At 39.2% G+C, this 12,499-nt stretch overlaps 1 protein-coding gene across 4 annotated transcripts in view; it reads left to right on the top strand.

Moving 5' to 3' along the window:
* The first annotated feature begins 1,791 nt into the window (after positions 1-1,791).
* The window catches only part of DIS1 (Actin-like ATPase superfamily protein), a 37,071-nt gene continuing 26,363 nt past the window's right edge, over positions 1,792-12,499 (top strand). For 2 of the 4 annotated variants that reach the window (XR_015688593.1, XR_015688592.1), the window contains exons 1-3: positions 1,792-2,028; positions 2,591-2,825; positions 2,973-3,197. Coding sequence is in view for 2 of the 4 variants with exons in the window: in XM_087666297.1 (XP_087522423.1) it covers positions 1,982-2,028; positions 2,591-2,825; positions 2,973-3,197 (507 nt within the window). In the remaining 2 variants the exon portion in view is untranslated. The remainder of the gene's footprint in view (positions 2,029-2,590; positions 2,826-2,972; positions 3,198-12,499) is intronic. The other 2 variants (XM_087666297.1, XM_087666298.1) reach the window with 1 other exon arrangement.

Raw genomic sequence — 12,499 nt, 5'->3', positions numbered from 1 at the left:
ACACACACACACACACTCTCTCTCTCTCTCTCTCTCTCTCTCTCTCTCTCTCTCTCTCTCTCTCTCTCTCTCTCCCTAGTCTATTATTTAGTAGGGGCTTTCTTTTTTTTGGTGTGGTCAATTGGTTAACATAATGTCTTAGCCTAGTAGAATTGTAACCTCCTAATTTGTTTAATCATACACCATACATTTCTTCTTATGATCCAATTGTTAGAACCATGAAACTTGTCCATCTAGGTTTCCACTTTGATGACTTAGAATTCTCTCTCTCTACCCCTTCTCATTACCTGCTCTTCAACCCCTATATACTTCTAAAATGAAGTTGCATTTGTAATAGTCACTAGGGATGACTTATTTGGTGGTACTTCCATGAGGGAAAGAGAGAGAGAGAGAGAGAGAGCTTGGTGAAATACAATCTATTGTTATGGGCTTTAATGTTTTGCTAGTATATATTCATTCAATCATGCACCTTTTCACAAACCTTCAATCTTTTCCTTTCTAAAACATGTTCTTGATTTGTAGAGCATGAAAGATGCCATGGCATTGTGAGTTTAGTGGAGTTGGTTAGGGCACATGGCTTAAACACATTGGGGCCCATTTAAGACCTTTTGTTCAATGGAAAATGCATGTTTGAGGTGAATGCCTAAGCCTAACCAATGAAGACAACCTAAGCTTAGCTAGAAAATACATTGAAAGGTTTAAGGCTAACTAATGAAAGCCTAAGCCTAACCATAACATACAATAAAGGAAGTTTTAAGGTTAACTAATGAAAGCCTAACCATAACATACATTAAAGGAAGTTTTAAGACATAAAACTTTAGGCACAATTTCTTTCCCTTAGAATCAAGCACGATTTGAAAGCAATCAAGTTATCTTAGAGCAAATACTTGAATCATGGAAGGAAAGAAGCTTATACATACAAGAAGAAAAGGCAAAGTATGGGATGGAGCAAGCCATTTCTTTGTGGAACTTCTAACCCCTACTATATATTTCTCCTTCTTAAACTTCATTGCACCATCCTACACCCCCCCATAGTGACCCAACCCATAGATGCCCAAAAGATGAGTTATTTGTTGCAGGGAAATCTTTATTGGAACCCATCCTCATCTCAACCACATTCAACTTCTCTTTATGGTCCATCAATTTGCATAGTAAAATGAGTATAGTGATTTCGTGCCAATATTATGACATGTAAAAAACTAGGAGCACTTTTTTAAAGAAATCAAGGACACATGTTACAACATCATTTTGACTAAAGTCATAGGACAGATTGAAGTGGGCATTGCCACCATAAGTACCATAAACTCGTAAGAGTGTTTGTAGGCTCACTTTCTATAAATGCTAGAGTTTTAAGAAGGTTAGAATAATGTTTAGTAACCTTTATCTACAGTCTAGATATGAAACCAAAGCATGAGAGGTTCAACCATTATAATTTCAAAAGAAGGCACATCAAGACCTTAGGATTCATTATGAAGACCATGCTCTCAAGGGAGTGCATTGCTAGTACAAAGTTTATGTTATCGAAGTTAAAATTGTTCTAGTATGCTTGTTGGTCGTTCTTTAAATTTTTTTCGTGTTTTCCCCTTTGAAGTTAGAAAGAAGTAAAATGATGAAAGTGCAAAAGGGCACCTAGATAACAAAAAGTTTTACCAGCAATAGCCTAAATTATTTCCTTAACATGCAAAAACCTTGAGGGGAAAGCTAAATAAACTATATTATAATTATAATGCTAAAGACAACAACAATGTGATTGCCAGCACGGCAATGTTAGGCCTAAGATGATTTCTTCTTGAAAAGAACTCCTTACTCTCTCTCTCTCTCTCTCTTTCTCTCTTCGACCTGAAAAATACTCAGAAGGGGGGCAAGTGACACAGAGAGAGAGATGCCATCATTCCCGGCCAGTCTTGGGTTTATTCTTTCCACCTTATCACAGATAGCGCATTGGTGAGGCCATCAACATTGGGAGATTGCCCCCTTTGCCATGGACGCCACCTCAAGACCTGCAGTAGTGATAGACAACGGCACTGGGTATTCCTTATTCTTGTTTCTTGTACATATGCATCGCTTGTTTATTTTTTCGCCCTTTCGTGTCAAATTTTCCTTTCACGTGACTTGCCAAGATTCATAGACGCATAATTGTCTGCTGATTTGCGAGTTGTCCATTTGTTTGTTAATTGCACTGGGCCAGATTTGTGTTTCATCCGAAATTTCTACTGAATCGCTCAAGTTTCCATCTAATTGTGTGCCATGATCAACTTCTTTGGCCGTATTTCACATAATTCGTCTAATGAAAGGCTTGGGTGGCTTCAATCCAATCATGAAGGTCCAGTCTATTGTTGCATAAATAATTCAGCTGATCTATTCTGAAAGATCAGAAATAGTTAATCAGAAACTGCCTACTATGGTAGTTGAGTTCCAACATTGCACGAATCAGAAACCAACTACTCAGATAGTTGAGTTGCAACATTGCAACTCGAACAAAAAACCGACTACTACAGTAGCTGAGCTATTCTCAGTTCAAAAAATTAATGCAGTTAGATCACACTGTTGAAGTGTATACTGACGCAATGCTTTGGCTTTTTATATGAAGGTATACGAAAATGGGCTTTGCTGGGAATGTGGAGCCTTGTTTCATAGTACCGACAATAGTGGCAGTCAATGAATCTTTCCTCGGGCAATCGAGAGGGCAAAACAAATCAGGATGGGCAGCACAACACAGTGCTGGAGTGATGGCTGATTTGGATTTTTATGTTGGAGAAGAAGCCCTATCTCGCGCTCAAGCCAATAGCACATATACCTTGAGTTATCCCATTCGTCATGGTCAGGTAATCTTTGGGGCTACATACTTACTCTGCGATACCTTTCCATCATTATCACTGTATCGTGGTTAACCATGGAATTTCAACAGTTATCAGGTCAAAGTCTGATTCTTTGTAATCTATGCTTACATAAGGAAACTCAAATTTTGCTAGGTGGACAACTGGGATACAATGGAGAGATTCTGGCAGCAATGTATTTTTAACTACCTAAGATGTGATCCAGAGGATCACTATTTTCTACTTACAGAAAGTCCTTTGACTGCTCCAGAAAACCGAGAATATGCTGGAGAAATCATGTTTGAAACATTCAATGTGCCTGGATTGTACATTGCAGTGCAGGCAGTGCTTGCCCTTGCTGCAGGATATACTGCTTCAAAGGTATTTAGTGTCTCCATTATTTGAATTTCAAAAGATTATGGATGATTTTAGTGCTGGTGGGTTGCATCGTCGCTAATTTGAGAGGAAATGTTTTGCTACTATAGGAAGGGCATAATTCTTCAGCTTGGTGCATGTGGTTTGTTCTATCCTTTTTGAACTTAGTAGGCACTAATCAAGTGATGAATCTTGTGCTCGCAAACTCTGAGGGTAGGTGCTGTACTGTCAATTGTTGTGGGCAATGTTAGATGATCTTTGCTGATTGGAATGTTCAGTGCGTTGCTGTAATCCAAGGTTTGAAAATTTTACCTGGAGGCTGGTATAAATCAGTAGTCACTAGTTTATTTATTTGCTGTTTGCCACTTATCGGTTAGACCATATTTAATAGCTTTGCCATAATGAGTTAAATTTCATTTTTGCTTCTCTGTTCTGTTTGACAACCTAAGTTTTAAACATACATTTCTTTTCTGTAACGGCACTATTTTTAGTACTACAAGTTACATGCTTGCCATCGGTCTTGATATGCTGTAGGACACTTACAACTGTGAAGTGCAACTTGTTACCAGATGAGCCCAACTTAACACAGCTTTGCATACGATCACATGTAGGGGAAAAACTTTGAAACCACCATGATGACCTGGTGTTTACAAGTAGCTCTATCGAAATTGGGTTTAATCATTGAGACAAGCTCATAACCAGATAAAATTCTATCTAATTATACTTCCTAAATCCTGCAAGCACACTTTTCACAACAAGAAACAAGCTAGAGGGACTATGATACATGCTATAAATATTAACAAGTATTATTTTAGATCTCGAGCAAATTGGACATCATTTCTGCTTGATAAAGGTGCATATACAAGTAGAGATACGGGAAAGCAAATGCACACTCTCAAAGACAATAGAAGTAAAGAGAGAGCTAAATGTGCTGGATATATAACCCATTAATTTGATTTCTAAGCAAGAGTAGGCTGGAATTAGAGGGGTGAAAGTATGGATCCCCAAGGCTATAACCTATCAGCTAATCACAAATTTGATAACAGATTGGAAAAGACAGAGACAATGGGCATAGACACACAGCTAGGGTGGCAAGGGGCTGCTTGTGAAGGTATGCTAGGGTTTGCATTGAGAAAACTTAGAATGTATGAACACAGCTAACACACAATTATTCAGACAAAAATGCAAAAACACCTAATACAGAACAAGATAACACTGAAGAGAATGAATAAATGTTGTAAATGAATGAATGTCTATATAGAATGCTCAAAGGCAGAGCTGTCTAACAGCCAATGACATCTCGATCCTATGGTCTAATGTATCGTAAGACGGTGGAAGTCCGTTGGAGAGACATCAATGCTATTGTAGAATCGGATCCAAATATTTACTGATATCTAAATTTGCATTAACATGATTATTTAACAAAATTGAATTACTTTGCAACTTAGATGATTGAAATTTTTCAATAAAATAAACATAAGTAACAACATTTGGATTGCAAAAACATCTATTAAATTCCAAAGCTGAAATCATATATACATTAGTTTTGGTAATCTCAAAGGGTGAACAACCCTTGATCACATGATAGTGACTATAAAGTTCAAAAGGTAGTACATGATTTTTATCGTCAATGTACAAAGAGGAATATCTATAAAAAAACCTATGGCATACTAAGAATGACATTGACATGGTTAAAACTCATCAATCGGAAGCCTAGAAGCTTATCAATCAAAAGATTCAACCTTGGCACCATTTGATCCTAGCGATCCATAGTGGGGCTCTCCAAATAACAGACATGATATGCTCAGTGAGCGGGTAGTGTGAAGATGAAGTTTCTATACTAATCGAAAAGAAATAAAATTGTGAGTAGAGCTATTATCAAACAAAACTGTAATTTCTCGGCCATTAATACAATTAGACCTTTAAAAGGTCATCCAGGCGAAACAATTTTATTTATGGAACAACCAATATGACTACTCACATTAACAAAGCTGTTAGGGCTCGAATTACATCATTTACCTTATTACTTTCTCCTTTAGTACTTGTATGTATATAGATTCATGGGATTAGTATATGTGAAGTGACCTTGGATGTCATGTGGTATACATGAAAGGATGGCGCTTGTCCTAAGCATTATTAGTTGTATAGTGTCTGCACAAGGTCACTTACGTCTGGTTCTACCAATCTATCTTTGTTTGGATAGTGTCTGCACAAGGTCGCTTACTTTTGATTCTACCAATCTATCTTTGTCTCTTGAAAACCAATGTTGTTTGTGTCAAGCTATTTATTCACGAATGGTTGTGATGATAGTAATCTGATTGGTATTTTTCAGGAGAACAATGTTTTGAGAATGATTACAATGTGTATTTAATGGACGTACATCAATCTTGAAAATTGAATGTTCAATATGTTTATAAATTGATTTAGGAAGTCATTTGCAATAATAGTGTTGTTTGAGGTAGAATGGTGTTTTTTGTGTTTCTGTTATGGTCTTAAGAGGCTATTACACTTTGGCGATCTTGCCGGCTTTATGAGCACAATTCTCATGATTTAGGTGTCAGGCTTGGATATAATTATCACAAGAAGTGGTTGCAGGAGTACAAGAAGGTAATGGCATTGAAGATGTACAAGGTGCCTTTCATGGGCAGTATATATGTCCGACAATTACCCATATTTGTCAAATCCTATTTTAGCAAGTAATAGATCTTGGGAATTAAGGGAAGCATTGACAAGACAATAGCAGTAGGTTGTAGGGTTGAACGATAGAGGAGAAGCAGGAGGATTAGACATGCTGGATGAAGAATAGTTCATAGATGCTAGGTAGAATTATCAGGATGTGGGTACCTCTCTAGGTATCTCAACAATATACCATTCCCCTACTACCTTTACCGACTCTCCTCCAACTCCTTCAAGCATACCAAGTTTGTCAAATGATGAGGAAGCAATATTACCTCCTAAAGATCAAGATACTCCTCCTAGATAGGCATTTGAAAGGCTGCAGCATAGTAGGGAGGATATTGCTGTTGCAGAGTGTAAGAATTCCATCAAATAAATTTTTGAACTTTAACCCTTTACCACCTCAGAGGAAGCCCAAAAAAGTAAAATATGATGAATCCAAATCAGCTTGTCAATCCTAAAGTGAGAGCTTCTAAGTTTTCAGGGAAAAAGAAGGAGATCCTGATTGCCGTGTGGCTCAGTTTGAGACATAGTGGACAATAAGTGGATTCAATCAAATGTATGGAGATCAAGTTAAGAAGCAGCAGCTTGTAGCAACTTTGTAGGGGAAAGCCATAGACTAGTTCAGTAGTTATGGCATGGCAGCATTTAATACATATCATGAATTAAAGATTACATTTTAAGGCAAGTTTAGGAAGGGTAAATCTCCAAGAAAATTAAATAAAAAAATATGCTGGTTGAAGATTATGCTCAAAAGTTTAAGAACGTGCTTAATAGGTTGGATGCTGCAGATGCACCATTAGTAGAGATGCAGATTACTTATTTTATCAAGGTCTGAGGGGTAAGATTAGGAATCCAATTACTGATATGGAGATTAATCAAAATGATACATTGGATACTATGATTAGGACTGCTATGAGGGTGGAGAGATGGCTTGGTACTTCACGATCAAAGACCCGTAAAGATGATGATTTCTCAAATTCAGATTCAGGTTCAGGATTAGAAAGTGATAGTGAGCATGAGGACAGTGAGTCAAGTTCAGGATCAAAAGATGAATTCAGTGATTCAGATGATGAAGAGTCTAGCAAGAAGAAGCATAGGAAAAAGAAGAAGAAATTAGGTTCATCCAAGAGCAAAAAGAGGAAGACAAATGAGAAAATCAAGAAGAAGATTGAGGACAATAAATTGGATAAGAAGATTAAGTAGAAGCTGAAAGACTTGGGCCTTTCTGAAACTAAGAGGAAGGACAAGTAGTGTGAAATATGTCAGAGGAATGGTCATGAAACTAGAACTTGTTGGTACAATCCTAATGTTAGGATTGCACAACAGGAGCCAGTAATGTAGCCTAGGCTAAGAGTTGTGTAGCCAGCTACAGCTGATTAGGTAACTACTGACACAATGCCTCAGAGACTCTTCAAGGGACCTAGAAGAATGCTGGCAAGTCAACCATGGGGAAATTTTCAGGCACAGTAGCAAACTACTCAAATAGGAGCATTCCATTAGTGTGGAGGTCAAGGACATTTTGTAAGGCCAAACTATGAACTTTGGGCAAGGCATAGGACTGAGAGAGGAATGCTAGTAGCAAGGACCTGCAATTACGGAAGGCCTGTAGGAGCACTCATCAACAACATCCACCTGCCCTGGTAGCAATAGTCTTGATAGAACTACCTGACCAAGATGGGCAAAGGAAACCTGTTGAAGAGGTAGAGACGGTTGGTCACTTGAGTATTAATGAAGAGCAAGATCAAGGAAGGGCAGAGGTGTCAGGTAACACTAATGCTGTAAGTATGCATGTTCATTGTGATTGTTCTAACTGTATTGAAGTAGAGGATTGTCCTGAAGAAGCTATGGTACTAGCAGTTACAAGAAGCCAAGTTGGTTTGAAACTTGATTGACAAGATCAGAATAAAACCATGAAAAAACCAACTAAACAAGTTAAGAAGCTATAGAAAATGGTAGGAAAAGCAGTACTTGAGGAGTTTGATGACTAGGAGGGACAAGGTACCCTAAATTCTGATCAACAGGATCAATATCTTGAATATAAGACTTTAGGAAAGTTTCAGAAAGGTGGCTATGAAGAGCTATTCGAGGCACTAGCAAAATGCTCTTTGCAGTTAACCTTGGAGCAGATCTTAGATTTAATACCTGACTTAAAAGATAAGTTGATCTTGAAGATCTAACACAAACAATAGTAAGTTCTTGAAGGCAAATCATTTCAGGATCAGGCAGTTCTTGAGTGTTAGGCAGTAATACCTGGAAGTTGTGGATTATCAAGTTCCAACTGTTCAAGTCGAGTATGCAAGAAAGAAGCATGATGATGTTCTTCTTGATGGGGGTTTAGGAGTTAATGTACTTCATGCACAAACATATTTGGCAAGCAAGCAAGAGAAATTGATACTAGCTCCATTCCAAGTTATTATGGTAGACTAGAGGAGGCTATAGCCATTGGGTATCCTTAGAAACCAGAAAATAAAGGTAGCTGGCTTGAAGTTCAAAGTAAGTTTTGTGGTGCTCTAGATGTCATAGATTGGGGATTCTTACAATATGCTCCTATAGGCAGACCCTAGTTTAAACTTGCTAAATTGAGGTAGGACTAGGGGAATGATTATATTTGCATCCCTAGGGGTATAGGCAGACCCTAGTTTAAACTTGCTAAACTGAGGCAGGACTAGGGGAATGATTATATTTGCTTCCCCAGGGGGCTCAAAGAGATTAGGTTATCAACAATCAATAAGGTAATCTTGAAGAGTGCATCTAGATCTCTGGTGGCTCAGGCTATTAACCTTGCAGATGAAGTGGAAGATGATGAGAAGGAATTATTTCTTCACACAAATCCTTCTGTGGTTCCAGTCTTTGAAATTGATGTTGATAGTATTATTTAGGAATATCAGGATCAACCCAGAGGTGTAGGAAATGAAGTTCTGGAACACCAAACTATTCAACCTATAGACCAAAATCAGTCGAGACAGCATCCTAAAGGCTTTCTTGAAGGTCAGGAACAATTTCAAAATCAAGAGAGATCGGGGGATGAGGAGTACAAAATGGTTCAGGACACGGGAACTAGTCATCCTGAAGTTGCTTAACAAGGGATATCTGAAAATCCACAAACTGATGTGGACCATTGTATGGATAGCTCTGATGTCCTGGATGCAAAAGGACAAAAAGCTATCATTTAGGTTGAGCTGAGATATGAGCATACAATGAGAAGATCTACAAGGGTAGTTGAAGATGAGGTTTAGGAAGTTAACTTGAATGTGGAAGGAGAAGCTAAACCCATTAAGGTTAGTATCTTTGTGGAAGAAAACTTCAAGCAAGATCTTGCCAAGTTGTGCAAAGAGTATCAGGATATTTTTGCTTGGGATTATACGGATATGAAGGGGTTTGATCCAGTAGTGTGCTAGCACAGGATTAACTTAAAGAAAGATGCTAAGCCAATCATTCAAAAGAAGTATAGAATGAACTCGAACTATGCTAAGTAGGTCAAGGAAGAAATTGACAAACTTTTGAGGGTTGGGTTCATCAAACTGGTTAATGAAGTCACTTGGTTATCCCCTATAGTGGTGGTGCCCAAGAAGAAAAGGAAGATCAGAGTTTGTGCGGATTATAGAAAATTGAATGCAGGTACCATTATTTACCCCTTCCCGATTCCTTTTACTGACTCTCTCCTTGATCATGTGGCAGGCCACGAAATGTATAGTTTTGTGGATGGATTTTTAGGTTACAACCAAATCAGGATGCATCCAAAGGATATGAATAAGATAGCCTTCATCACAGAGTGGGGAGCATATGTTAGCACAGTCATGAACTTTGGATTGAAGAATGAACCTTTTGAGTTCCAAGGAGCTGCCCACAAGACTTTTGAGCCCTACCTAACAACTTTCACAAGGGTATTTATTGATGATTTTTGTGTCTTTGGCAGTAGGAGAGAGCACTTGAAACACCTCATGTTATGTTTTGAGAGATATAGAAGATTCGGCATAGTCAACACACTGCTTGGCACATTGTATACTCTTACATTCATTTACAGCATTCATTCACTTCAAAGTTGTGTTTTTTCTATCCCTTCTTCTATTTGTGTTTGAGTTTTGAGTTTTGCATTTATTGTTTGAGTTTTACTTTCTCTATCTGTTTTTGTCTTGTTGTGCTTGTGTTGTGGTCGTACACTCTATGTTTCCTTAGTGCAAACCCTAGCAGTGCCTCCACACTCTTCTTCAATGCATTCCATGCTGATTAGCCACTTAACGGCCCCACAACAAGCTTAATTTAATGAAAACCCTAAAACAGGGAGCAGCTCGAGAGAGTTCAATGAAACCTAATTTGGGAGGGTCCATCCTCATCTATAAATAGATAGGCTACTCCCATTCAATCTAATCTTTTCCATGTTGGTTTCTCACCCTTGTGTGCAAATCTCAGCCATCAGTCTCCCATCACATGGTGGTCTAGCCTTTGCGACTTCTGCCATCACCTCATTTGCTCTTGTACTGCGGCGTTTTCGTGCGGTGTTCTACTACTGCATTTTATTGTCGCATTCTACTTGGTGCTTTACTGGGATGTTCTACTGCGGCGTTTTGCTACGGAGTTTTACTACTATGTTTTGCTGCTTCGCTCACCTCATTAAGCATCATCCTCTGCAGTCGCCTCAATCTCCTCACACTTTGGTGATCAACGTTTGGTGTTTCTCTCACTCCGTCACTCCGAATGGTGGTCACACCACTTGGGATCCGTCTCCGATGGACATCACTCTTCGACACACTGCTCTACCCTTGGGCACACTGTGTACTCTTATATTCATTTACCTCATTCATTCACTTCAGAGTTGCGTTTTTTCTCTACCTCTTTCTGTTTGTGTTTGAGTTTTGAGTTTTGTGTTTGGGGTTTGAGTTTTGCTCTCTATGTCTATGTTTGTCTCGTTGTGCTTTTGTCATGGTCGTACACTCTGTGTTTCCTTATTGCAAACCCTAGCTGTGCCTCCACACACTCTTTTTTACATGGTATCAGAGCTGGTGCTCTTATAAAGAGTATCTTGCAGATATTGTGGAGTGCTAGTCTTTGCATGAGGCACACAATATGACTCATAACCAAATCATAATGTCACAGACACCTTCTTCTTGTGACCTCATGATGCCTTATCAGGCTTCTCCATCATTGGAGGCCTTGAGGAGGCATTATGGACTCGGTGAGGTAGACGACAATCCATATTCACCCTCACCATCACCCTCTATGTTTAAACCCATGCCAGATATTTCAGATTTCATTAACCTCACAAAGGAGGAGTTTGAGGACTACCTATGCAACAAATATGGACTAGAGTTGCATAGGGACCAGAAGACATCCCTTCTTCGAGTTTTGCTACTCCTTCCAGTCTAGTTGGTGAGGCTGGCCACCTTTCTAATCATGGAGGCAATATGACATTTTGGATGATTGGTGATCCATCTTTATCATCTTGGCCAAGCCTTGTGTCAGATTCGTACAACCCTTTTGAGTCGTTTGAATCAAAACCCTCTCCTGTTTTGCCTTTTGGTGTGTAGGATCCGGATGGTCAAATGTATGTAAATCTTAATAGAGTGGGCTCAAGCGACAGACATTCATAATCAGGTATACCTACATCTTCTGTTTCATTTGAGCAAGTCAATTACTCTTCTTCTCTCCCTCCTATCCCAACCTCTTCTCTTGAAGGCGTATCACACTCATTTCACAACCTTGGCTTATATTCCGCATCCGTCTCTACCACAGTGGGAGTTGGACTTTCTATTTCCGCTCCTAGCATATTTTCATTCTCTATTCCATATTCAAAACATGGTGCCTTGTTAGGGGGCATTTCACCTTTTAACACTGCTACCTACCCTTTTCCACAAGCCATTCCACACTAAGGGACTTGATTACAGGGATGCTACTCTCTAACACAGTTTTCTCTACCTTTCCTCATGTAGGCACATCTTTTCCATCTGGGATAGTTGTAATGGGCATCCCCCTCATTACCCTCAGCTACACACACAACATGTCCTCTTAGATGTAGGGATTTCCATTCTCTGCTTATGGTGTGTTGTTACACTTTCCATGGGTCACTCCTATGCAGGGATTTCCATCGTCTTCCCCATGTGTCTCTATCCCTCATGGTGGGCACTATGGGACCTATTCCCATGTGTACTCCTTTTCACCACAATATCCACCCTATCCACCTTATCTGAGCACTACCACTCCTATTGTCTTGGCTAAGAATGTCTTCACAGATAAGACTTGTTTCAACGGATTGAATTTCACTACTTGGTCGAACTATATGCAACAAGTGCTTGAGTCTCGGGGTCTTTGAGACCTTGTTGTTGGTCTTGAGCCTATGCTCGCAACCCTTACCTGACCCACCTTGATTACATCCGTCTATGGAGAGCTCACAATGCCACATCCAATGTTGAGCTAATGCAGGGTTTGCTTCTTGAGTTTCATTCTTAGTTACAACACTTCCCTCTTGCATCAGAACATTGGAGTCATCTCATCGACCGCTATGCGGCTCGAGATCGTACTTAGTATATAAATATCGATTTTGAGCTTTAGGAGTTTTCCATTAAGGAAGGGGACAATCTGAAAGTCTAGTTGGCCGAATATCAACGGTTACTAGCCGAGTTTGCCTCTACTGG

The sequence above is a fragment of the Lygodium microphyllum genome, chromosome 25 (assembly GCF_053477565.2).
Source record: "Lygodium microphyllum isolate KBCC chromosome 25, Lygodium_microphyllum_v1.1.10, whole genome shotgun sequence".
Lineage (NCBI taxonomy): Eukaryota > Viridiplantae > Streptophyta > Polypodiopsida > Schizaeales > Lygodiaceae > Lygodium > Lygodium microphyllum.
The sequence above is the reverse complement of the archived record's forward strand: the minus strand, read 5'-3'. Positions and strand labels throughout refer to the sequence as shown.